We start from the raw sequence: 27235 nt of genomic DNA on the forward strand, positions 1-27235 counted from the left end.
TTATACAATAGTGATGGTTGTACAACTGTCAATAGACTAAAAGCCACTGAACTGCATGTTTGAAATGGGTTAACTGTATAAGAATTATAACTCAATAAAGTTGTGAAAAACTATTTCTAAAAAAGGTTGATGCTTTTGTAGAATCAACTCTATAGCTTTAGACCAACAAGCTATCAGACTACTCGGAGACAGGGGTAAAATGACCTCTGTGGCCGTTACCTGCAAATGAGAGCTGCTTTAGGCGGGCATTTGACCGAGCTTCCTGGACTTTATCTGTCAAGGACTTCCAGGCATCTGTGAGGAAATAAAATAGTCCATCAAATATCTCTAACACCAGTGACAAGCAAAAGCACTGAGCTCAGAATCGCTCCAGGGTGAAAACACCCTGCTAAAATGGCTTTGACTTGTGTTCTTAGTTTCAATGAGTTCCATGCATAAGAAAGCAGCTGAGAAGGTGCCTTATCCAACAGTTTTAGACAGGAGGGTCCCACCTTCTGAAAATGAGCCCTGGATCCCCCAAGTATTCACATCCCTTGATGGAAGTCTGGGTCCCAAACCTGAATGTTGGGTATCACTTCTATTTCACCTGCCCCTAAACAAGACAACACTAACGTGAACGATTTAACCCGGACTGTGGGGAGTCCTAACCTCTATTCCATAAAACTAAGGGGGTGTGACTAGAAAACATCCACTTCTAGCTCCAAATTAAGACTCTAGGATCTCCTACTGTCTGGTGGGCTCGTGACGACCACTTCACACTCAGTGTGTGGTATTTGCAACTCATACAGTCAACATAGTCTTTTCTTCCCTTACATATCTTTTTTTTTTTAAAGTGAACCAGGCCTGAATCTGCTGTCACTGTGGACTCCTCTCTCCACTCTCCATATCCACACAGTCCTGAAGAGTAGTCGTTCCTCCCTTTTCCTGCTGGGAATGGGCTTTATTACCGACCTCTCTACTGTAGCTATGCTCTCATTAGTGACCTCTTGCCACCTCATGTCTCCAATTCAGTCCACCTTAAAAGGAGCTACCACATTAAGGTTCTTGAAATTCTGCCTTTATTCCACTTCCCCAGATTTTCAAAGGCCTCATGGTTCGGCACTGAAGGCCCTTTCAAAGCCAGTGCCCAATCCACCTTTGCCATTTTCTCTCTCACTACTGCCTGACTAGGATTTCGATGTCCTCTCCCACCTGAGGACACTCCTAAACCCTCCACATGCAATTCTGTCTAACTTTGCTGACGTCCCTTCTTAGAAAGTCTTTCTCATTCCTCTTTTCCTAGCACAAATTCTATCAACTCCTTTAACAGAATCGTCTATTCTACCATTTTTTCTGGGTTTGATAACCCTAACTGACCCCTAGGAATCTTTCCTTCAAATTCAACAGCTAATGAACACCTGAATGCTTGGGATACAAAGAGGAACAAGAAAATAAAATGCCAACCTTACTAGAACGTTCTCTATTTAGTAAGACGTAAGAATAAACATTTATAAAAACAAATTTTTAAGCTCTAAGAAAAGCATTTAAGATTCTAAAATAAACAGAAAAGAGGGAATGGGAGTGCCTATCTGCCTCAGAAGGTCAGGGAAGACTTTCCAAGCTGAACCCTGAGGGACAAGGTAGAGTTCACCAGATAAGGGAGGGTAAAAGAACATTCTGGGCAGAGGGAAGAAACAGGTGAAGGCACAGGAGTGAAAGAGAATGGCATTTGAGGTCCACAAAGAGGGGGCAGAAAACAAGGCCAGAGAGAGAAGATACCCCACGTAATCTGCTAAGTTATGGACTATTTCTCCAGGAACTCCAACTTCTTAAGGACAAGTTAGATTATACGTCGAACTGGATGTGTAATGTCATCGAGTATCTTCTGTGACACCAAGTGCACAACCGCCCACATCAACGGTACTAATGTAAATAAGTGTGGCTCTGGCTGAGACAGAGCCTGCACTGGCAAGACAGCCCCATTTTTTTTTTTAAACTTAAATAATCTCTACATCAAATGTGAGGCTCGAGCTCATGACCTTGAGATCCAGAGTCAGAAGCTCCACCAACTGAGCCAGCGGGGTGCTGCCAACCTCATTTAATCCACTCACCTTCGATACTTTCTGCACAGATCTGAAAGCCATCGTCACTTGAAATTTCAAAAACAAGTCCTTTCTTGGGCTTTTTCTCAGCAATGCTTTCCTTCCTCTTCTGTTCTTGCTGGAGCCAAAGCATCAGTGGAGAGCTGAAGTTACTTTCTTCTTCTTCCACTGTTTTAGGTTCTGCGAGGAAGAAGACAGATAGGGCCCAAACTGACTGCATTAGCAAACACTTACTGAGCACTGATACATTCTCTCCAAGCCTATCAACATTCCACAGTTGGTATGATTATTCCCATTTACAGATAACAAAACTGAGGCTCAGGGCGCCTGGATGGCTGTGGGTTGACCTCTGCCTTCGGCTCATGTCATGATCTCAGGGTCCTGGGATCGAGCCTCCTATTGGGCTCTCTGCTCAGCAGGGAACCTGCTTCCCCACCTCTCTCTTGGCCTGCCTGTCTGCTTACTTGTGATCTCTCTGTCAATAAATAAAATTTTTTAAAAAAAGAAACAAAAAACAAAACAAAACCGAGGCTCAAAGCTGTGGAACAATTTGCCCTGGGTCACAGCTAGAAAGTGACTAAAACTAGATTTTTTTTTTTTTTAAAATCTAAAGTCATGCTGTCTCTGTGGTAGTTTCTAGTATGACAATTTGATAGTTTTTCAATAAGCAATTGCCCTCAATAAGGTCAAAGGTAAAAAATAATGATTAATCGAATGAAGCACTATACATGAGGCACTTTTCTAGGAACTTCCTGTAAATTAATTCAGATAGACCTCACAAGGACCAGTGAGGTGTTACTATCATGTACACTTCAAAGTGTACGTGAAGGTATGAAACCTGAGGCAGAGAGATGGTAAATTAATTAGCCCAAGTTCATATAACCGTATGTTCTGACAGAAAGAGGCGCCTCAGTCCTCCTAAGGAATCAGCCAATCAGCAGAAGGGGATTATATCCCAAATGTTACTCCTGAGCATTTTCTCCACTTGCTTCTCTTCTGGGAAGTTACCTTGATGGAAAGAGGCAAAACCTATATCCAGAGCTCTCTAATCTTGAAGTGGCCAGTTCTTTACTGATCATATTCAGTAGTCAGATAGAAAGTGCTATGGAGCTGTACCTGGGGTTGTGACCAGATACGTGGTTTTCTTCAGCGACAACTAAGGGATGAGATCAGGTAACCACTAGCTATGAAGATCACACTGATGTTAAAGCAAGCAGAACAGAACGATCGACAGATGTCACAGACTATACAGCGGAAGGGTGCAAGACCAGGGAATAGATGCCCTGAGGGTTAGTCTACACCTCTGGCCAATCACTTAACTTACCTGGAGCTTAAATTTTTTAATTTAGAAAATTTGTAGATAATGTAGGCCATTTTTTTTTTTTTTTTAGATTTTTTTTTATTTATTTATTTGACAGAGAGAAATCACAAGTAGGCAGAGAGGCAGGCAGAGAGAGATAGAGAGGAGGAAGCAGGCTCCCCGCTGAGCAGAGAGCCCGATGCGGGACTCGATCCCAGGACCCTGAGATCATGACCCGAGCCGAAGGCAGCAGCTTAACCACTGAGCCACCCAGGCGCCCAATGTAGGCCATTTTTATAGTACTTTTGACTTTAAAATTCTAATGCTAACCTGTTACCCACCCACATACCTGTACTTTCTTGCTCATTTGCTGGATTTTGTGTTGCTTGAATCTCAGGAAGAACTTGCCTAAATGAGAAGAAAACCCAATGTAAGATGTAACATCAGCTGCTATCAATTCAAACATGCAAACTGTCCACAATCGCCGTCAGTTACACAGAACAACTACCAGAAACGGACCATCGGACGTCTTGTGTATAACGTGTTGGATAAACACCACCCTACTGTATGATATGTAACGTAAAATGCTCTTCTATGAGATTCTTTCCTAAATATTGGCATTAAGTTTGGGCTTTTGGAGTTTGTAAATTATGTCCTTGAAATTTTTCTCATACCCTCAGTGTTAGAAAAAATTAAAAGAACACTTGTTAGAAGCAGTTCTGGAGTTACTTAAGTAAATTAACTGATTTAACCAAAAGCAAAAGCAAGCTTAAGGAGCCAGTAAACCACCACCAATTTTCATTTTTGAAAATTAAATCTTGGAAACAACCCAAATGCATATCAATAAGGGACTATTTAAATTAAAAAATAAAAGTACAGAACAGTATGTATAGCATTACTCATTTTATATAAAAAAGGAATATAAATATATATTCATATATACACCGTGTGTATCTGTATTTGTATAAAAATGTGTGAATGGATGGAAACAAATTATTAGCAGCCGTCATTACTAGGGAACAGAAGGGGAGAAGGGTAGGCAGGATGAACACAGAACCATTTATTATTTAAGTAATTATGCATTAAAAAAGTTACAAGTATGTATTACTTCCATTAAAAAAAAAAACCCTCTGGCAACAAGAACAATTCAAATGAGGAAGAATTATGTTTTAAATGAGGTGGACAGAACTGAGGACTTAACCTTAGAGAAACGATCTTTGTATTTACCCTGTGGGCTGCCCGCACTCCTTTTGTGATGACTGTTCCACATTAGCTGTGTCCTGCGGCTCAGCCTCTGCTCCCTGAGACCTGGAAGAAAATCATTGCATCTTTTCCAGAAAAACCACCAGTGACTACGTATTAAAGGGTGGAGGTCAGAAAACAAACAAACAAACAAAAAAAACACTCTAGACTCTATCAGGATCTGATAAATTTACAAGTTGGGAAAACTAATCTGTGCTGAACAGGTTAGCTGGTGGTTATGAGGGCATTCTGTCGAAGAGAAGGCACGAGGAGCCTTCTGGAACACTAGGGATGTTTTATCTCCTGATCTCGATGGGGCTACATGGGTGCATACGTATGTAAAACTTCACTTGTATATTCCAGGCATGTTACACCCCGACACTAATTAAAAAGAACTTCATCAGGATCTATGACAGCTGGCTTTGCCCTCCAGACAGGAATAATCATTGTCCCTCAGTATCCTAAGATTCAGCAAAAACAAAAAACAAAAAACAAAAAAAAAACCCCAAAGCTACATCAAAACCCCCAAAGCGAAAAAGCCAAGCCATTGTTTTACATCAGAGCAAAGGGGGCCTGAGCTTCTTCTTACTCTTCATTTCTGCTCAGGTCATGATCTCAGGGTCGTGAGATGGAGCCCCATGCTAGGCTCCGCTCTGAGCATGGAGCCTACTTGGGATTCTCTCTCCCTCGGCCCTCTCCACCCTCCACTTAAAAAAAAAAAAAAAAAATTTAGGGACGCCTGATTTTGGTGGCTCAGTTGGTTAAGCGTCCTGGGATCGAGTTCCACATTGGACTCCTTGCTCAGCAGGGAGCCTGCTTCTCCCTCTGCCTGCCGCTCTGTCTGCCTGTGCTTACTCTCTCTCTCTGACAAATAAATAAATAAAATCTTAAAAAAAAAAAAAATCAGAGCAAAGAGTAATTAGAGATGTGGTTCTCTCCAAGAGACAAACTGCCCACGGAGGAAACTAAATTTTGCTCTATAAATCACCACTGTGAGGAGGAAAAAAAAAAATCAAAGTCAATACCCGGAACACCCCCAAGTAATGCAACGTGGATGGAAGAGTGTCCTTCCCAGGAAACTGCCAGGCCAGCAGCCTCTCGTTCAGAGCAAAAACAACCCCCACCTACCCAGGGTAGCTAGTATTTCAATCTCTCACCCTGTGACTGAGGTCAGGGACGTCGTGTTGGCTTCTTGGTCTGGAATGTGTGCTTCAGAAGAACTGGTCCGCAAATGGGTAACTTTGTGCTTCTTGCCATTCCCTTTGTCCAAAGGCAGCGGAAACCGTTTGATTTTTGGTTTGGTTTTAGTGGGAGCCGGCACTGAGGGGCTGGCTGACGGCTGTCCAGGGGACGGAGAGCCCCCGGGAGAAGCAGAGCTGGCTTGCAGAGCTGAGGATAGGGCCTTGTTCTGCTCCAGCCCCATGCTGTTGGGGGCATCTACTGTCTGGTTGAAGTTAGATCCCTGGGTCCCTGGTGCGGAATCAAGTTCACGCTGGGAAGGGAGAATCCCAGTCTTGCTGGCAAGGAGCTGGTTCACGTGCTGAAGCTGATAGTGTTCTTCCGCTTCTCCAGAAGGCGAAGCAGCTGTCATGCCTGCAGTCTGAGCAGAGGGGAGCACGCAGATGCCAGACGCCGCTGTCATTGTAGCAGCCGGAGCCTGTGAGGTGCCCAGTTGTGGAAACATTCCTGAACTTGGCGGCAAGGCCACAGGCTGCTCCTGCATCCCCAGGCTCTGCTGGCTAGCTTTGATCAAAAGGTTGCTTATTGAGCCGATATCCGGGGTACTGAGCAACCTGGGGTTGGCTAACGCGACATGTCCTGGAACGGACGCGCTACTTGTAGGGGTTGCTGTGGTTTGCATGGATACAACATTCAAGACGGAGGAACCGGCTGCTAGGCCAGACACAGGCCCCGCGGTGAGGTGGCCAGTATCCTGGCTTATGGTAGACGCGCCCGCCGCCGCGGCCGCTGTGCCGCCCACACTCTGTGGTAACAGGGGTGCCTGTTCAAAATACATGATGCCAGATTTAGACCTTTTTATGATGTTGGGGACAGTTCGGTGAGATGAAGTATTAAGTGACCCCAGCTCTAACAGGTTGGGGTGGTTTGGCAGCTGAGAGGGTGTGAAGTTAATCAGGGTCATGTTAGAGACCACATCGGAAGGGGCAATGGTTGAAGGGGTGCTAGAGGGAGCGAGTTTTTTATTCTTTCGGGTGTGTAGACGAGATATGGGTCTTTTCTTGAGTCCAGAGGATGGAGTGGCTACTGTGGTACTGAGGTCTGTCCTCTGGCTGGCTTCTGAAACCAAAAGTTGGGGATCTGGAGGAGGCTGAACCCCAATAAGTAGGCCTGAAGGAGGACTGCTGATGTTAGGTGGGAAACTACTTTGAGCAGCTGCAGGGAAGGAATGTAAGTGCTGGTGATGAGGCATGGGGAGCAATCCTTTGCTAGCAGGAGGGAACAGAGATGGAGAAGTTGGCAAGCTTGGATTTAGTCCCGTGGCTAGGGTGAGACCACTTCCCATGGGCCCCAAGACTGAAGTATTTGTCTCCATCACATTGGGTGTAGAGCTAACAGAAGAGGTCAATTGGATTTTTTGGGTCACTCCATTTGGAAGAGTTTGGAGAACATAAAGTGGCTGCATGTTCTGGTTAACCACAATGAGTTTCTCAGTGGCTGGTTTCAGGTGGGGTGGAGTGGTCTGGACAGCTGCATTAGAAATCTGAGATGGGCCAGGACTCTCGGTAGAATTGGGCACATATTTCTGGTTCTGGATAGGAACAGTAGGGGAAACAGGTACCTGAAGGCCGGGGGTGCTACTGTTTCTAGTTAAATCCTGATTGTTGCCATGACCTTGCTCCACTGAACCACAGGGAGGGCTGGAAATGTGGTCTGCGTCCATGTGTCCTTGGATAAAATGATCGGGAGTCATGTGGCCTTCGGGCGTGGGATCCACTCCTGGACTCAGCAGTGCCGAGTCGCCTTCGGAGGAAGCCACAGACTTCTCTGTGATGGTTACTCTCTTCTCTCCTGAGTCGGAGATCACAGCCAGTCTACTGGGATTCTGGCTGGGGACAGTGGGACTCCGGGTGGTCAGGACAGACAGGTCGGACGGCAGCTCCAGAGGCAGCTCAAACTGCTCCTCTGCCGAGATGGAGGAAGAGACACTGCTGTCCACAGGCTCTGTTGTCGGCAACTGCTGGGAAAAGACCTCGAAAAGACCCATGTCCTTTTCTCGATTACTGTCAAGACCCAAACCTTCACCCAGATTCAGGAGTTCCGACGAAGAGGACTCCGGGCTCTCGCCCAAAGCCTGCATGGAGGGAGTGTTCTTCAGTACAAAGTCCATAATGTCCGAGGGCAGGATGTTCCCACAGTCGTCACTGTTGTTGTTATCCGAGTCTGACTTCAGGAGCTCAGTATTGTAGGTGTCCAGGAGGTTCTTGTCTGATGGGGTGCTTGTGTGGACCCGGCGGCTTGACTCCAGTGAGCTGAGCTGAGCCTCCAAGGAATCCTGTCCCTGGGTTTTAACTCTGCTTACGGAGTGGCAGTTATCCATCTTTGGCTCGTTTTTGTGGCCAACGGAACTCTTAATGACGTGTTCTTTCTCACTGGGATCTTCAGGTCGCTCGATCTTTAAGTTCTCTGTTCCGTTTTCTTTCCCATTTCTTTTCGGAATCTGGCTGCTTTTCCTCGTGGTGGCCGTGACGCTAGTATCGCTCTCTGTGCCGTCATCGACGCCATCCAACTGGGAGATTTTGGGTAGGTCACACTGCTCCTCCTCCCGAAATAAATTATGGGATGCCAGCCGCTCATCTCCACCTGAGGAAATCACTGTTCTGGTGAAATTATAGTAGTACAGGTCATCTTCGTCGGAGGTGCTTAGGTCGTCAGCCCCATCCACCTGTCCTTCAGCTGATCTCTTGCCCCGCTTCTTCCCAGTGGAGCTGCTGTAGAATGGAATGTCTTCTTCACCGTAGGATCTCACTCCATACAGCGGGGTGAGCCCAAAGAACATGTTGGAGCGTGCCCGGGCACTGCGACGGGGGTATCTCCTCTTGAAAGCGCCATCCTCCTGAGGTTTGGGACCGTCTGGAAGCATCAGGTTTCTGTCCTGTACTGGCAGATTCTGGTAGTTGTTACTCTGAGGATCCTGGGATGAGGTGTTATTGGGGCTTGGCTGGGCCACTGGACCATCTCCTGGACTTTCAGAGGCTGCAACTGGTTCTGTGGGAGAGGCAGACTCTACTTGCAAAGGGGACACAGGGCTCCCTTCCTTCAGTGTATTCTTGGACTGGCCCTCACTTTCCATTTTGAGAGGTGTCAGTGTCACTTTGACTGTGCGCTTCCGAGGGGTCTGTAATTCCTTGGCAGATCCCTCTGCTTGCATGGATGGAGCTTTGGGGACTCCCGGAATGGAGAGGCCTTTGTCTCCAATCTTATCAGAAGAAACATTATTACATGGCCGTTGCCCCATAAACTCAGGAGTCAAAGCCTCATCCACGAACTCCGGCTTTAGGGTTCCCTCTTCGCCAGTTGTCACCTGACCCGGTTCCAAAAAAGACTTACTGGAATGTTTTTCTTTGAAAGTTTCTTTACAAGACTTTTTCCCTTTCTGTCTCCGGTCTCTGGAACTAGATCCCATGTGTTCGTTGATGATGGACGATCTGCTGCTCACTCCAGAGAGCTTCAAGGTTTTAACTCCCGCATCTTCATTGGGAGGGGGGTTTACCGATTGGTTAGAATCTATGTGTTGGTCCCGATCGTTCCTCTGCCCTCTCAGATGGAGTGGGGGGAAGGAGAGGGCCTCTTTAGAAGAATACGGCCCTGAAGAGAGTTCAGCAAAAGTGCCGATCTGGCTAGCGTTTAGTTCCCCAGGTGCTGTATTATGAACCTGTGGGGCCAGTTTGGGAATGCCGGGATAAGCCCCAGTATGGGCAGACCCCTCTGAGCTCTTGGAACTTGGCACTTTGGTCTTCTCTCCTTTCAAAGAGCAGCTCTTGGATCCTAGGTCTGAAGCGCTGGAATGCTTCACTTCAGAAGAGGAAGACCCATCCAAGTGGCTGGTTTTACTGCCCACTGTAACTACTGTCCTTTGCAAATTTGAAGAGGTGGGAGTGTTTTGCCCTAAATTAGTATTTGAATTCAGTGGTCCTAAGACATGATCAACTGCTTTGGCACTTGACTCAAGATCTGTGGCAGTCCCGATGGTGGAGACTGAGGAAACACTATTCCTGGAGTAAGTACCCCCAGTTCTCATTGGAGACATTATTCGGAGTTTAGACCGCTGGGGTGACAAGGAAGAAGTGCTGTGACGCCTGGAGCCAATGCTTCGGAGTCCAGAGGAGAGTAAAGGGTCACCCACTGTGACTATTTCATGAGTGGTTGGGGTAGGACTTCCTGAACAAGAGAGAAAAAAGTAATAAAATCTATTACAGAGAGAACGAATGTGTGGTAGCCATTGTTTTCAATGACTTGGCAGTGGCTTATAACTGAAAGCTGCAAATTAAGATTTTCAATGAGCAAAGCCACTAAGGCCTGGAAGAATGACAAGCTCATCTCTGAGCTGACCTTTTTGGGGCAAGTTAGTCAATGAGATAAGTCCTTTACCTGCAGAAGGCAACGGCCGACAGCCAGGGGATCTCTGTGTTGGAGAATAACTAGGTGTTCGAATCCTAGGGACCTTTGAGATGACGTGATAAAAACAGGAGCCAGAGGTTTGAGAGTGAGGTCGGTCTGGTGAGGAAGGACTTAGAATTTCAGCCGTGTTTTGACTTTCTTTAGATGAAATTTCTGTGGTAGGAAAGAAAAACTCTTACTTTAAAAAATAAAAAGGTCCAATTAAAGTATCAAATGAACCAACACAAAGCAAGCTGTTAGGTAAAGATCGAAATACAAACAAATGAGATCTCCCAGAGAGACGACTTTCCCCACCTTCAGTCACAGTATTCCCCCAAATCTAATTCGAGTCCCACCTGATTAAAGACCCACCTGCAAAAGACGTGGGACTGTGAGCGATGGTCCTGTTTTCATCGTGCTCCACGGTGCTGTTGATATCCGGCTCCACCACCGGGGGGCGGCACTCCACAATCTTGCACGTATACACACAGCGCTTGCGAGCATCAGTGGTGCTCCAGTAAACCCTGGAACACCTGGCAAACAAACCCACACAAATCCCCGTGAGTGACAGGACAGAAACAGAGACGAACATCTGCCAAAGCCTCTTCTCCTCCTGGCTCCCCGATTTACAGAATTTAGCTTTACATCACTGATTCTTATTATAAGACCCTTGGCTCGGGTGTTCCAGGGTTTCTGAAGTTGTTTGTTTTTCCTAGCCTCTCAAAAACAGCACCAAATCTTTTTTTATTGTAGCATAAGCAGGAGACAAAAATAGTAAAATGTCCTAAAAATGCAGAGAAAGGAAAATACTAACATCTACTGCCAGATATAGTTATTGGCCTTCAGGAAGGGACTACCATAGCTCCCAACGTATACACAGAGGGGGAAAAAGCAAACCTGAAGTGTCCCCTTTGGGAGAAAAGCCCCACAAGACAAGGGAAGTGTAATTGCTTCTGATCTGCTGGATACTGACGGAGCCTGGTTTATACAAAGAGCTGCCAGCTCAACATACAGACTGTGTTGCCAGAATTGGAATGCAAAATAAACTGGTGTATAGATAGCAAAATGAGACTCCAAAATGGGAGAGACAGAAAGGGAGTTTTAAATTTACACTGTCAGCCCGCTAAAAGTTTAAGCCATTTGCTTCACGTAGGAGAGAGGATAAATGTTCACTGGACAATATGATCATTATTGTGGGGGTTTATATTTTTAGCTTGAGGACCGAGGCCTGAGGTGTTTGATCCACTACAACAATCGGGACCTTTAAATCCAGATAGATGGAACTCAAGTGGAATCTTAAAAGAGACTGACCTTGTGTTTTTTTGTTTTTTTTTTAAATTTAGGTTTTATTTGGAAATGATTCTGAAAGTATGCCAATAATACATTCCTTTTATAACTGGATTTAGTGCACATAAAAGGATACTTTTGTCCCAATCTACAAAAAGTAGCAAAAAAGTAGTGAATTTTAGGTGGTGATTAAAAGCAGCTCTCCATTCAACGAGCTACTCATTGTTCAGGATGCCCCAGCTGTGGGGGCTGGTGTCTTGGCTCCATGCTGCTACTTACTGATATCCAATAGGAAAAAGCTTATCTTCACAGTCAGAGAGATCATTCAGGATTCCCAAGCAGTCAATTGTCATGGAGCCTGATCAAAGAAAGAAGAACGGGTGAGAGGAGGTAATGAGAAGGCTCACTTTATACCCAAAGACTAGGAAGTGCTCCAGCGACAGAGCGAGCCTTCGCCCGGCCAGGGCCTTGCGTCATACCAATCATCATGTGGATGTTCTCCGGCTCCAAGCCATTGAGAAACTTTCTTCTCAAGCTGATTCCTTCAAAGTCCACAAACACTCTTCTAAAAACTTCAAATCCATTCTCAGGAACCACCTAAAACAAAACCCAGCTGTTAACGACAGCCTATTCCTTGACACATTCCATGTGATACTGACTGTCTCTAAGGACAAGTGCAAAGCCTCTCAAAATCACCGTGCTGTTTCACGGGAGGACTGCCATCTCTCAGAAGGCGATTCCAGGAACACAGAGTAGTAAGGTGAAGCAAAGCTTACCATCTTGCTGCTTCCAGCCTATTTTCCCTGAACTCCTATAGAATTCGAAAAGCAACAAAGCTCTCACCTCGCCTTTGATCAGATCCCGATGTCGCTGGCAATACACTTTCTTATCATCCAGGAAGACACAGTTCTTGGCGCGAGAACACATGAAGTGATAGTTGCTGGTGCAGGATGTAAGGCAGCAGCCCACGGTGGCTCCTGGCTTTTGGCAGAACTCACATCTCTAACCATCCAGAGAAAACAGAGGCCTAAGTCAGACTTTCAGATGTTTTAAGCCACTTTCCTTCTCCTCTGTAGAACTACCCCATTCTGGGTTTCCTACAAGTCATTTTTTTATTGGTAATCAGCTGAATTACAGAGAACTAATACGAACCCTAAAGCCTCGTCTACAAATCCTCTCTCTCCCATTGTCCCTGGGGCCCTGAAACTATTAAATGTAAAGACTACACTTTGATTTAGAACTTAAACAGAAAGTTTTGTTTTTAGGATGCACGAATGATTTATAGAAAATAGAACTTTGAGGACTGATTCTAAAAACATCATCTTACAAGAAGGCTACTATATCCAAAAGAATTCAGTTCTAGAAAGATTATACCAGGCAGAAACACAAGGGTTCTCTAGTTACTAGACTTAACAGATTACAATTTATTTCACAATTCAAAGATCACCTTCAGCAAGCCTGAATGTCACCACCTTATTCTGTCACAGTCACAGTCTGGGCTCCCCTCTCCACAGAAGACTTGTTTGTGCTCGCCATACAATCTACATGGGCTTTTTGTTTCTCTCTCTTTCTTTCTTTCTGATAATTCTTCATCTCCCCTCTTTCAAAGTATAGCTTTTAAAATTTTACTCCTTCATGGCCTTTTCTGACGATTCTCAGCATCTACTGATCATTTCCTTCATCCTTTTCCTGTGAGTGTATTTATGTGGGTTTTTCCTATGGAACCATAGAGTGATTCAACTGGGACCTCCAAGATCATTTTGTCTAAATCACTTAATAAAGTAACACCTTTCTTGCACATTTAAATTGTCTCCCAAACTAGGTAACACTCTGTCTTCTATTTCTTATGCACCAACCCCCAAAGGTCAGAGTAGCAATTTGCCTACAGTATACACCAGCATTTGTCGCTGGCTAACCATTCTGAAGGCAATGTAAAACCTCAGTGAAGTATCATGAAGCCACAGAGAGAACATCTGGAAACTGAGGGGAATCTTTTCCATAACATTTACACCAGGTCTTACCAGCTGCTTGCCCCTGATCACAGCCATGTGCACATTCTTTAGTGATCCATCATCGTCTTCAAACACTTCTGCTGACCACAAAGCGCAATTTACATGTGTCCACTCATTTTGGCCAATGTAAAGCAAACGGCCAGCATCCTATGAAATCAAGAGATTTCTTTTTTCTTTAAAGAATATAATGTCAAAGTAGGTATCCTTGGTATTAGCTTTACCTCAGTCAAGATAACATCAATAATAATTATTTAACTTGGGGATGCACACAAAAATCAAAACTCATTTCTCAATGTTTTTCTGTTTCCACCTCTCACCTTTCTAGAATCCATAGGCAGGAAATATTTTATAAACATAGCGAATCAAAACACAAGCAGTATGTGGTAAATTTATGAAAGTGTGCACTAATTTCTTCAAAACCGTATTTCAAAGCCAGTCCTCTCAACTTGCATTAAAAAACCTTTTTTGGGCACCTGGGTGGCTCAGTGGGTTAAGCCTCTGCCTTCAGATCGGGTCATGATCTCAGGGTCCTGGGATAAACACCCACTTTGGGCTCTCTTTGCTCGGCGGGGAGCCTGCTTCCCTCTCTTTCTCTGCCTACCTGTGATATCTCTCTCTGTGTCAAATAAATAAATAAATAAACAAATAACCTTTTTATTATGCGCTTACTATGTGTCCAGTACTAAATAAAGCTTCATAAGCATTATTTCCTTTACTCCTCAGAGAGCACAGAAATTAATCAGGCAGCCGCCAGAACTGGGGATCTTAACCATTCTGCCTGCCTACCTTAAACAAAGCCTTTCATACACAAACTTACATACTTTACTGACTTTCACAAAATCTTTTTGAGAAGTCTCCTGTAGAAACTACCAGACATCAATAGGTTAATTTAAGGCAACTCATCTTTTTTTTTTTTCTTTTTTTAAATTTTAAGTGGTCTTCACGCCCAGTGTGGAGCCCAATGTGGGCTTAAACTCACCACCCAGAGATTAAGACCAGAGCTGGTATCAAGAGTTGGATGCTTAACCAACTGAGCCACCCAGGTGCCCCAATGCAAAACATCTTTTTTTTTTTTTTTTTTTAAAGATTTTTTTTATTTATTTTACAGAGAGAAATCACAAGTAGATGGAGAGGCAGGCAGAGAGAGAGAGAGAGAAGCAGGCTCTCCGCTGAGCAGAGAGCCCGATGCGGGACTCGATCCCAGGACTCTGAGATCATGACCTGAGCCGAAGGCAGCGGCTTAACCCACTGAGCCACCCAGGCGCCCCTGCAAAACATCTTTTAAATCAACTTAATCAGTTATAGAAAAAAGACCACAAGTGCTATAAGCTAGGTGACAAACATTCATTAAATAAATGGCACCCAGTCATCGAATTAAGACACAAAGGACCAAACAGTTCACAGGAACATCTGCTACGTAGGACCCCATTCGCCAAGGTACTTACATTAGCACTGTCATCACCATACGTCAAACACAATGCACATTGTCTATTATCTTCTATGCCTGGGGGTGGGTTCAGTTCTGGACTATCTTCTCGACTCCTATCAGTACCTTGGAACCCAAAATACATCCAGTTAAAAGCGGCAATACTAGGTCTGATTTTCAGGAAGAAAAAACCAATTTGGCTTAAATAGGCTGTGGCTTATAAAATAAACACCTTCAAAAACTGTTCAAAGTTATGCTATCTCACCATCTGTTAAGAGTATTTATGTCGATTTCTTGTTACCAGGCCAAGCTAGGCAAAAATAATGATTTTATTACATTTAAGGATGGACCTGAAAATGTCTTTCCAACATGCAAGTACATTAAATTTACGTTTACAGAGTTAATCAGCTGCATCTAGAGAGAAGTGGATAATGACTCATTTGGTGCCTTACTCAGAATTGGTGGTGTAGGAGGATGGAGAGGAGTTGGAGAGTCTGGTTCCCCAGGCCCTTTAGGTTTGGGAGCTGGAATGATTTTCTTCATTAGAGGAGGCTGCTCAGTGTGGCTGTTTTCCTCTCGCTCCTGCCACTGAGCATAATTATGGTCAAGTGAAGGTGGAAGCACTGCGTTTGGTAACATCCCACTGCTGAAAATAATTGATTCAACAAGCATTTATTGAACTCCTATGATATACCTGGAACTATACAAAATAATCAAATTCTTGATATCATCAGGTCACAGCCCCATGCATAAGCCATTCACAGAATATAAGGACAAGCCACAGAATCTGAAAACTCTTTAAATATACAGGGCTTTATTTTTTTAAAAAAACATATTCTTGATATATGACTCTTGGTTAAACTTCCAGAAGCAAGTGATAACTTTCCCAAAGAATCAAAAGGATTTATTGGAATAAAAACTTAAGGTTAAATATGGAGAATCAAGAGCAATAGTAAGCACAATTTGAACTGAGTAATACAGAGCCCAACTATTACAAGTCTGAATACCGAGCTACACATAGAAGCACGTGTATTGTACCTATGCCCCAAGTTAAGCCAAGCTGCAAAAAATATAATAAAGAAAAAAGAGGGGTGATAGATTATAATAACCATTAAGTATTAGCTCTAAATCAGCACTGAAAAGGCATTTCAACAGACTAATTTTTAATCTTAAAACCTAGTCTAAAGAAACCTTAATCTAGAACTCTGATTTCTAGCTGATAAGGTGGAAAAAAAAAGTAATCCTGAATTTACTTACTTGCTTGATACTTTATTTGGCTCCCAAAACCTAGACTTTTTGACACTGAACCATGGAAAAACACGCTCCATTTGCTAACAAAAAAGCAAACAAACAAAATGTAAGCATGTGAACATTCATTAGGAAACCACAGAAAACCAACGACTTCACACCAGCTTCTAAGTCAATACGAGGATGATTTCAGGCCACCAAGGGAAAGATCCACCCACTCTGGTGACCTCACCAACTTCCTCCCAAAGAATCAGAGGAATGAGTTAAACCAAAAGATGTTTTACACATAGAGCAAAACAAAATGGAGAAGAGAACAAATCCATTCTGTTCGTGGAGTAATTACCCATAGATAAGCATTAAAAACATGAACTATTAATATCATTCACCCGAATAAAGAAGGACTTGACCATGCTGTTGGCTTTTTTAATCTCTGGCTGCCCTCCATCTGAATTAATGGCTGCTTGAATGATCTTCACGATATCATCACTGAACTCCAACTGTATACGAAAACAAAGTATTAATTATTCATAAAACAGTGTGTTCTCAAAACCACTTCCTCTTCCCTCCTAAATCACCCAGCCCAGAGAGCCAACAGAAAATGGACACCCTATTTTAATGCAGTATAATGTCTCTTTAGCAGAGGTCTCTATAAGTCAGTTCACAATTAACTTGGAGCAGTCAAGAGAAGCCAGGCTAATAAGGCAAGCATGCAAATAAACTGGTTCTATCACAGTAAGTAACCCAAAGAGGGCCATAACTTTTTATTTATTTATTTATTTGGGTTAAAATAAACAACTGAACAGCAAATATGGATCATGAGATAACAGATAATCATTCCCATACATTCTTAAAACCATAACTTTAAAACATACCTTTTATAAATGCGTATCTTATATAGAAAAATACAATATTTAGACATGATTTTGAGAGAGGCAAACCAAGTAACTTCACATTAGCATCTTTCCATGAACAGTTTTTTTTTTTTTAAAGATTTTTATTTATTTACTTATTTGATATAAGAGAGCAGGAGCAGGGGTGCAGAGGGAGAGGGAGAAGCAGGCTCCCTGCTGAGCAGGGAGCCCAATGTGGGGCTCGATCCTTGGACCCTGGGATCATGACCCAAGCCAAAGGCTTAATCGAATGAGCCACCCAGGCACCCCTCCATAAACAGTTTTAATAAAAAATGATATTCAGAGAACTCAGATGACAGCCAAATTAAAAAATAATCTTTTGAGACACTACCTTCCCATCTTCTGAAACACAGAGCTGAAAGAACTCATATATTTTTAGGTATTTAAATCCACACGACATTTCTAAATATAATACACACCATCTCTTGGTGCTTACTCCCAGCCTCGTCCCCCAAAGACCCAAAGGAGTTAAACCGGCATTTGAAATGTTGGTAGAGACATACCACAGATGTGTAGTTCCCTTGGTCCATTTTCCTCTTGACTCCTTCCAGATCTAAGGGCTGCTGATCTTCCTGTTTGCTGACCTCAGTAAGCACTGGTGGGTCTGGTCCTTCTGGGGAGCTGCGGGAAGGTATACTCTCCTCCGTCTCAGGATTTAAGTCTGGAGGCTTAGCAGCCTGTTGCCAGGAAAGACAGGTTTCTTTTATGTAACACTGAAAATGAGGCATTGGTGAAAATTCTATTCAAATTAATAAAGATGGTACTGAATGATACATATTATAAAACTTGAAGAACATGAAAATAAGCACAGATTTTTTAAATAACAGAAAAAGGGCGTTAGAATGAGCCCGTTCTGTAATCATTTGACCATATAAACTTAGAACTTCCAAATGGAGTATGAAGACATAGAAACTGTCCAGTTCCTTCTGAGGGAGACAGAGATGGCAAACTTTCCTATTCAAACAATGGAGCTCTATGAGGAGATAAAGCAGCAGCCTAGCTCTGAGTTCAAGTTATCCGTGCATTTTTTCCAACATTTTACCTTGTATTTCCAATGACTACTCCATAGACGTACAGTTCACAACTTCAATGGATGAAAACTAGTGGTTTACAAATTCTGCCCTGAGGAGCCCTCAGGATTTCCCAGAGTGATAGTCCATGACTGTCAGAGTAGGCCACCACTCTCCCTCTCATCCAGATTACTCTAACTGCTTTCTGACCACCGTTCCTGCCTCTAGCCTCCGTCCTCGCCAATCCTTCCTCCCTCTCCAGTCAGAATCTTTTTTTTTTTTTCTAAAAAGCAACTCTGATCAGGTTATTCTTCACTGAAGCCTTTCATTGCTGTCCCCCCAGAGCCCTCAGAGTATAAAATACACATTTCTTATTAGTAATAGCAAAGAAAATCCCCAGAGAACGTCCTACTCAGTACTAAAGGTTTTCTTTCTTTCTTTCTTTTTTTTTAAAAGATTTTATTTATTTATTTGACAGACACGGATCACAAGTAGGCAGTGAGGCAGGCAGAAAGAGAGGAGGAAGCAGGTTCCCTGCTGAAGGGAGCCCAATGTGGGGCCTGATCCCAAGACCCTGAGATCATGACCCAAGCCGAAGGCAGAGGCTTTAACCCACTGAGCCACCCAGGTGCCCCGTGCCCCAGATTTTTAAATTTATTTGACAGAGATCACAAGTAGGCAGAGAGAGAGAGGGGGAAGCAGAGAGCCCAATGCGGGGCTTGATCCGATCCCAGGACTTCAAGATCATGACCTGAGCCAAAGGCAGAGGCTTAACCCACTGAGCCACCCAGGTGCCCTCCCCCTAAAGATTTTCTTAATGGCTGAAAGCCAAAGCAAGTAAGTTTATAAAAGTAAATGAAGAATGGAGCAAACGAACGCCCCCTCGCTGGCTGAACCCGCCCAAGAATGAACTCCCAGGGCCGACCTGTCGGTAGCGAAGCAAGTGACTGGTGGTCCGAGAGTTGAGCAGAGCTGTCAGAACCTGCTTCAGAGAGATCTGCAGCTCCTTCTCCAGGGCCAGCCGCCACTCTGCAGGGTGCCGCTCGGTGCAGTTCACACAGGTATAGGCCACACTTTCTGGCAGGTTAGACAAAATCTCATACATCTCATCTAGAAAAACAAAAACCCACAATGCTGAGGTGCTCTGAAGGGTGGTAGAGAGGGAGAAGAGGACACTACTCCCCTGAACTTAATACAAAGCTGTACCCTGGGGACGGCAGCAGGACTCTTTTTTTTTTTTTTTTTAAGATTTTATTTATTTATTTGACAGACAGAGATCACAAGTAGGCAGAGAGGCAGGCAGAGATTGAGAGAGGAGGAAGCAGGCTCTCCATGGAGCAGACAGCCTGATGCGGGGCTCGATCCCAGGACCCTGGGATCATGACCTGAGCCGAAGGCAGAGGCCTTAACCCACTGAGCCACCCAGGCGCCCCCGGCAGCAGGACTCTTAACGTCCCCTAGGAACCCAGCACATATTGATCTCGGAAGGGACACTATTAACGCTTGCCCAGGATAACCAACAGGTTAAGGTACCCACAAAACACAGCAAATACATACTTTAAAGGGATACGTTCATGATAAATGAGCACAGCTTGACAAGAAAGTGCTTATAGAGGTGGAAATTTCAGAAGACTTCAAGCAACAACATGGCCATAACTTTATGTTTACAAATTACTTTGGGGGCTATAAATGTACCAAGCAAGAAGAAACTGTAATAAAAAGACTCCAACCTTCTGTACCTGAAAGATTCTCACATTTGGAATGGACCCAGCGATCACACTTTCCACACTGCATCATCTTACTCTCGTAGTCATCGTCATCATAACACTTATCACAGAGAGGGCAGAAGTTCCCTGAAAGCAAAGCACACTTTTCAGCAGTGCTCTGGCTTACACACCAGTGCCTCCCAGGCCCTAGCTTCGTGTGCCAGCTCTCCTCTGCAGCTGCTCACAGGTGCCAGCAGGGACCTACTATGCAACGCTCACACATCTGTCAAGTATCCAGGTTTTCCTGAGCTCTTAGAACATGCCACTGATTTTATTGAGACTCATTTTTGAAGGTCACGAGGTAGAGTTTACAAAGAACACAGGAGAAAAAGAATGAGAGAATGTTCTCTCTGACACATTCCAAAGAAAGGTTTGTATTTTCAAAAAGAGGTGAAGAGGTGGGGTTAAAAAAGCAGTTAATTTACAGTCTCTCCTTATTCTTAGTGGTTTAAGTTAGAGCTCAGAGCAGCAGTTCCTAAAATTCAACACAAATGATAGCTTTCATCAATTTGCTTTATCCATGCACTCCCACTACTCTTTTTTTTTCCAAGCTTTATTTATTTATTTATTTATTTATTTATTTGACAGAGAGAATGAGCACAAGCAGGGGAGCAGCAGGAGGCAGAAGCAGGCTTTCCACTGGATGGGGAGCCTAACATGGGACTCTATCCCAGTACCCTGAGATCATGACCTCAGCCATAGGCAGATGCTTACCCAACAAACAGAGTCACCCAGGTACTCCCCCTCTGTTATTCTTTACTTAATAGATTACTTTAAAATACATTCAATAGTAAACTCTGTATCATTATTATCATAAGTCAGTAAAATGAGTTATTAGGTTAAATTTTTCTAGCGTAACTACTAAAATCATTTCTGGAACAATCAAATGTCTATACCTCACACTGGGAAATACTAGCTTAGAGCATTTCTTCTGTGGTTAGTTATTACAAAAAGTCCCCTTAATTCTTCCCATATAAGTTAACAAAGCATTTCTAGTTGCTGTAATACTCCGCTGTAAAGAGCAAGATCAGGAACTTAGTAAATGGGTCTAGATGGTGTCCCTGACAAGACAGATAAAACTTTTTACTTCCTTGCACTGGGGTCTCCAGTTCTCCTTCAAAACACCAAATAACAACTTCTACAAGTTGACAAAACTGGCTTTTTTAAAGTACCTTTAGCAAAGAGTTTGGCACAGTCGTGGCACAGTGAGAAATCGTGAGACCACTGTGCATCCCACCCTTTGCCTGGAGTTGTGGATCCACAGCTCTTGCAGCGCACACACTTGGTGCAGATCTGGAAAAGGAAAAAAAATTCAAAGGGAATTCCCTATTTTTAAGAGCTCATCTCATTTAAAGAGACCTCATACGCAATCCGTTTCTCAAGTTGACCTCTTTCCTGGGTTGGCTCTTCCTAATAATGAGACCGAAAAACGGTCACAGGGACATACTCCAGCAAGGGGATCCCCGTTACAAGCCCAAGAGCCCCAACGTCAGTTCTCTCTCCAACAGCGTCATATGGGTACTCACCCAAACTTTCTTTTTCTTGGTGGGCTTGGTGGGGTAGTTTGGTCCCAGGCACTCAGGGTGATAGCTGTTTCGGCACTTATTACACTCCAGCAGCTGCTGTAGGGAACACAAAGGCAAGGGATGAAGAGGTACACCCTTCCAGTTATGAAGTAACTAAGTCGCAGAGATGAGAAGTACAGACGAGGGAATACAGTCCACGAAACTGTCATAATGTGTGACAGTTGTGCATCTCATGGTGAGCACTGAGTCGCACACCTAAAACTCACATATTATACGTCTGCTATATGCCAATAAAAAAAAAAAGGAAGGAAATATGAAGGCAAGAAAGTGGTTATCACACACACACACAGATGAGCATTTAGTGTCCATTTCATATTCACCTTCAAGTAAGTATCGCACGTCACTAGAACAATTTACATTGTCTCCTAAATTATTTTACTCTCAAAGAAAGCAGTGGGACTTGTGTCCTGCCAAAGGCACCCAAATGAATATTCTTATCAGGCAGACTGCAGTTTTGGGGGGGATTTTAATCTAATGCCACATTTTCTCCTATATTCCCTAAATTAAAACATAAAAATAGGCAATGAACTATACCCAATTAAATAGTCAGAACAGACTGTCAGTGGAGGAAAAATATAGATACAAAACCCTAAACCAAAAGGCAAAAACAGAGATAGAGAGTAATGCTCTAAAAAGTTCTGTTACTTAGTTTTATACCTTGGTAGCCTGATGCTGCCTTCCACAAACATGACAGAACTTGCAGCGGCGACAACACCAGTTCTCCAGCTGGTCCTCCAGGGGGCGCTCGTTCTCCTCTAAACAAAACTTGTGGAAGGGCTCACAACAGACTTGGCAATACACAAACTAGGATAAGACCGGAATATAGAAGTTGTCAAATAACATGTAGAGACATCAACCAAATGCTATTTACAGACTTCAGGCTTTAGGAGTCCAATGGGGGCGGTGTGTGTTTTTAATTTAACACATAATCATTTAGCAATGACTATGAAAAAAAAGCACAAGATTAGGCACTGCAGGAGATGCAGGGGCCTAAAGTAATAATGGTAGAATTTTAAAAGTAACAAAATAAATGTAATCCCAGATTTACCAGAATGCACCAAGTGCCGAAGGTGAGGTACAAGCAAGAGCTATCGGAAGGGGGAAAGAGGGAGGGTTAAAGGCTTCCTACAAGATACTAAAGACAGTTGCAAGCTCTCGTTTGTCCTTTCCATCTCTAATTGTAGAAATGTTATTTTCATGTTAAGGAGTTTTTAAAAATTTAAATGAGGATGACCCAGACTTTTCTTTTGCCATAGCAGAATTATTGGGACAACAGGTCAAAGCTAAATAAGGTTTATATATTAGATAACAGTAACTGTTAATTTCCACACTTTGACAGCTATACCGTGATGATATGAGAGAATGCCCATGGTTTTACAAAATACATAGTAAAATATTTAGATGTAAAAGGACAGTTCTACAACTTCCCAATTTTTAGAAAAAAATGTGTTATATATATAAAATGTATGTACATATTTTATTTCTCACTTTGTAAAATACAGACACACAAAAGAATAAAGCAAATAAACATATGAACATTTGGGAAATGTGGGTGAAGGGTATATGGGAATTCTTTGTACTACTCTTGTAACTTTTCTGCCAATCTGAAATAACGTCAGCATAGAAAGTTTTTAAAAATTCTAATGTCTAGGGATCTGTAGGTGGCGCAGTTGGATTAGCACTCAACTCAGTTTGGGCTCAGGCTGTGATCTCATGGTCCTGGGCTGGAGTTGGAGCCGGCATCAGGCTCTGCACTCCGCGACTCTGCTTCAGAGTCTCCCTCTCCCTCTGCCTGTCCCCACTGTGTGCCCCACACCCCCGCAAAATCAATCAATCAATCAATCAATCAATCTTAAAACCAACAAACAAACCTCAAATATCAGAATTCATCAAACACTGGTTACACTTTAGCAGGAGTATGCTGCAGGCAGTGAGCTAGTCAATCTCTAGCTCAGTTTTTAGGAATCCCATGCGGTTGCTGTGCACAACTACACAATTTAAATTAAAGCAATTATACTCTGAAAGAAAAAAACCCGTTTTATCACAGAAGTTGAAGGACTGGAGCTACAAGTTATTCCTGTGGGCAGCATATGTGTGGAGGGAAAGCATTAAGATTATGAGCAAAAGAGATACCGTAAAGCCCTGACATTTGTGAACTGAATATTCTTAATGTCAATATTATCTAAAGCAGCCCCACCACCTGGAACAATGTTATTGTTCATAGTAGGCACTAAAATATTTGCTTAATGATTGAATATCATAATTTATAATGGTATTATATTATACTATATATATAAAATATAATAAATATACTATATGTTATATTTTACTAGCATACAATTTAACATAGCAAGTGGGCAGGACTGAATCTCTTAGCTAGTGAGTCTGCCTGATTGCTCAATACGTACATGATAATCTCATCTTGGGATTTCTTCATGACCTTAAAACACATGTGATAAAGTAACAAGCTAGGGAGGTATTCCGGAAGTGAGGACTGTATGAGTGACAAGCTACTGCTTCTGATTTAAAATCGTGCTTTTACTTCTTCATTGCAGAGGTTGCAAATACTCACTGCAAAAGACTCGAAAGGATAAAGAAAAATAAAGAGAGGGGCGCCTGGGTGGCTCAGTGGGTTAAGCCGCTGCCTTCGGCTCAGGTCATGATCCCAGCGTCCTGGGATCGAGTCCCGCATCGGGCTCTCTGCTCAGCGGGGAGCCTGCTTCCTCCTCTCTCTCTGCCTGCCTCTCTGTCTACTTGTGATTTCTGTCTGTCAAATAAATAAATAAAATCTTAAAAAAAAAAAAAAAAGAAAAAAGAAAAAGAAAGAGAAAACAAGGAACTCCTAATCCAATCACATTTTCAAGATTTTGGTGTAAATCCTTCCATTCTTTCTGCATATACACTTTTAAAAAAATGTCCAAAATCCAAAATGGGATCACGCTTTACATATACTACTTTGTAACCTGCTCTTTTAACTCAGTGATGTATCATGGACATGTCACTATCCATCTATATTATTATTATTATTATTATCTTTACTCTTATATGCATATCCTATGATTAAAGACTCCCACCCCTTACTGACAAACTTTAGGTTGTCTCCTATTTATTATCATCATGAACAGTACTGAAATAAAAACCCTTGTGTGTACCATATATACATACAGAAGGGTTTATCACATATATATATGTATGTATTGTACACACACATATAATCACACATACCTACGCATGCATATACCTATCTGTTGATTTCTCTAATTATATCCTTAGGATAAATGCCTTGAGTGCCACTGCTGGGTTAGACAGTATGTTCATTTTAAGGATAAATATGTATTTCTGAACAGTTTCCTCAGAAAGAAAGACTGCAACTAACTTAGATTCCACCAATAGGAAGTCCCTATTTCCACATGATCCTTTTCCCCCCACATTATTTTTTTAAAAAGATTTTATTAATTTATTTACTGAGGGGGGGTGGGACAGGAGAGGGAAAGAGAGAATCTCCAGCAGACTCGGGCTGATGGGAGCTCGATCTCACAACCCTGAGATCATGACCTGAGTTGAAACCAAGAGTCAGACTCTTAATCAACTGTGCCAACCCAATGTCTCTAAAGATTTTACTTTTTTAAGCAATCTCTATGGCCAATGTGGGGCTCAAACTCACAATCTCCACCATATGAGCCAGCTGGCACCTCTTCTCACATGATCTTTTTAATCATGCTTTAATGTCCAATTTTTGGTCATCAGAAGGCTTAATGACCCCTGCTCACCATGTTTTTATTTCTCATTTTGTGAATTACATATTCCTGTCCACAGCCTATTTATTTTTACTGGGCGTTGTTCCTTTTTCTTATTAATTGCTTAAGAGCTCTTTATAGACAAGGGGATTTTGACAGTTAATGTAAGATAGCTATTTCTTTTTCCAGAAGTGCACTGTATAATTTCTGCCATGTTTGGACATTTAGCAGAACTATCAGAACTCTAATAAAAAGAGTGCATTTAAGAGATGAGACCATTAAAACATTTACACTCAGTAATTCTGCTCCTCTACTAAGAAGCAGATTCCTTCATGAAATCTATAAAAAAACTTCTGAAGCATTTCATTAGCTGGATTAAAGTGAGGCCAGTAGGGGTGCCCGGCTGGCTCAGTCGGCGGAGAGTGCGACTCTTGCTCTCTGGGTTCTAAGTTCAAGCCCCACACTGGGCATAACGATTAGTTAAAAAAAAATTTTTTTTAAAGATGTTATTTATTGATGACAAAGGGAGACATAGCGAGAGAGGGGAACACAAGCAGGGGGAGCTGGAGATGGACAGGCAGGTTCCCCACTGAGCAGGGAGCCTGATATGGAGTTTGATCCCAGGACCTGGGGATCATGACCTGAGTCTAGAGCAGATGCCCGAGCACTGAGCCACACAGGCACCCCAATGATTATTTAAAAAAAAAAAAAAAAAAAAAAAGATCAAAAATAAAGAGAGGATAGTACCTGCTACATACCAACAAGACAGAAGAAATGATTTCTTTCATCACAGCAAAATCATCTACCATTCAACTGTCTGGGGTACTGAGAAGCAGCTCCTCTTACCTCTACGTGCCCACTGCTGGCACAGAGAAAGCAAACCACTCTGGGTGTTATAGGGACAGAGGTCAAGATTCCTAAGCCTCCCATCTCCCACACATTTTCTGCTTCACAATCCTCCTGTGGAGAGAGAGACAGATCGTTTATGCAAGTGTTCTGGAGACACAGCTTTGGATCGAGAACAAGGCCAGCAAACATCAATTCCGAGTGACACCAGAGTGGCAAGAAGACTTCATTTCAGTGGGTTCAAGAGTTAACTGCTGCTTTAAAAACTGCTCGTTTCAGACACTAACTGTTAAAATGCTCACCTATTGGTTTAATTCATGTTAACGAGAATGCAAAGATACCCCAGGAGTGACTTTTCCTTAGAGCTTTGCTGATTCAAGCAATCATCATGGTCGGAGAATTCTCACATGAAAGAATTATTTCCTCAGACGCTGTTCTCATCCAAATGCACTTTTTCGCTCAGGCTGGTGCCAGCGTTCATTTGTCTGCTCGTAAATGGTGACCTCACAACACGGACCAGAGCTCTCTCACACCTGAACCCACCTGCCAACGGGGAGCTCTCACCCCTGACGGGGTGCTGAACTCCCCCTCTTTCATCAATACCCTGGATAACACCATTTTTCTGATTTGAAGCCCATCACGCTCCACATGCTACATGGTCACAAAACACTTTTACCTTAAAGTCCACTCTGATCCTGTGGACTCCATCGGCTGGGATCTTTTGCTTCGAACTATTGCCATTGGAGAGAGTGCTGAGGATGTTCAAAGTGCCTATGTTCTCCTGCTTACTGACTGGAGGTGGCTTTTCCTATAGAGACAGAAGATGGATAAAGAACAAAACCACATCCCACTTGCCCACACTTTTGCAACAGGTAATAATGCAAACAACCAATCTAATTAAGAGCTCTGGAAACCACGCTTCCAACACAAGTATTCCACAGACACAGAGAGTTAACCTTCAGATTCCTTTTTCCATGGAGGCATTTTATGTATGCATTATAGCCCTAGAAGAATTCCGGGACTTTCTCCCTCTTATGGGTTCTTGTCTTGCTTTTTCGTGGTCCATGATGCCAGCTGAGGTTGTTGGCACAATAAAACCAAAGAGACAGCATGGGAGCAGTTTATTCTGCCATTTTCTCAATCATTTTTCTAGATCTTTGGGCT

The 27235-nt window shown here is 43.0% G+C and overlaps 1 protein-coding gene across 5 annotated transcripts in view; it reads right to left on the minus strand.

Moving 5' to 3' along the window:
- KMT2A (lysine methyltransferase 2A) overlaps positions 1-27235 on the minus strand; it is a 77622-nt gene that overhangs the window by 10749 nt on the left and 39638 nt on the right. For 2 of the 5 annotated variants that reach the window (XM_059416238.1, XM_059416225.1), the window contains 23 exons: positions 26748-26879; positions 26072-26185; positions 22146-22292; positions 21429-21524; positions 21075-21195; positions 19876-19989; positions 19062-19246; positions 17630-17803; positions 16602-16712; positions 16225-16298; positions 15420-15613; positions 14987-15093; positions 13551-13688; positions 12373-12531; positions 12009-12126; positions 11809-11887; positions 10615-10775; positions 10234-10416; positions 5781-10023; positions 4609-4689; positions 3731-3789; positions 2091-2261; positions 220-294 (listed from right to left, as the gene is read on the minus strand). In XM_059416238.1, coding sequence (XP_059272221.1) covers positions 220-294; positions 2091-2261; positions 3731-3789; positions 4609-4689; positions 5781-10023; positions 10234-10416; positions 10615-10775; positions 11809-11887; positions 12009-12126; positions 12373-12531; positions 13551-13688; positions 14987-15093; positions 15420-15613; positions 16225-16298; positions 16602-16712; positions 17630-17803; positions 19062-19246; positions 19876-19989; positions 21075-21195; positions 21429-21524; positions 22146-22292; positions 26072-26185; positions 26748-26879 — 7036 coding nt within the window. Of the gene's footprint in view, positions 1-219; positions 295-2090; positions 2262-3730; positions 3790-4608; positions 4690-5780; positions 10024-10233; positions 10417-10614; positions 10776-11808; positions 11888-12008; positions 12127-12372; positions 12532-13550; positions 13689-14986; positions 15094-15419; positions 15614-16224; positions 16299-16601; positions 16713-17629; positions 17804-19061; positions 19247-19866; positions 19990-21074; positions 21196-21428; positions 21525-22145; positions 22293-26071; positions 26186-26747; positions 26880-27235 lie in introns of all 5 variants that reach the window. The other 3 variants (XM_059416232.1, XM_059416215.1, XM_059416244.1) reach the window with 2 other exon arrangements.

The sequence above is a fragment of the Mustela nigripes genome, chromosome 1 (genome assembly GCF_022355385.1).
Source record: "Mustela nigripes isolate SB6536 chromosome 1, MUSNIG.SB6536, whole genome shotgun sequence".
In the NCBI taxonomy this organism is placed as follows: domain Eukaryota; kingdom Metazoa; phylum Chordata; class Mammalia; order Carnivora; family Mustelidae; genus Mustela; species Mustela nigripes.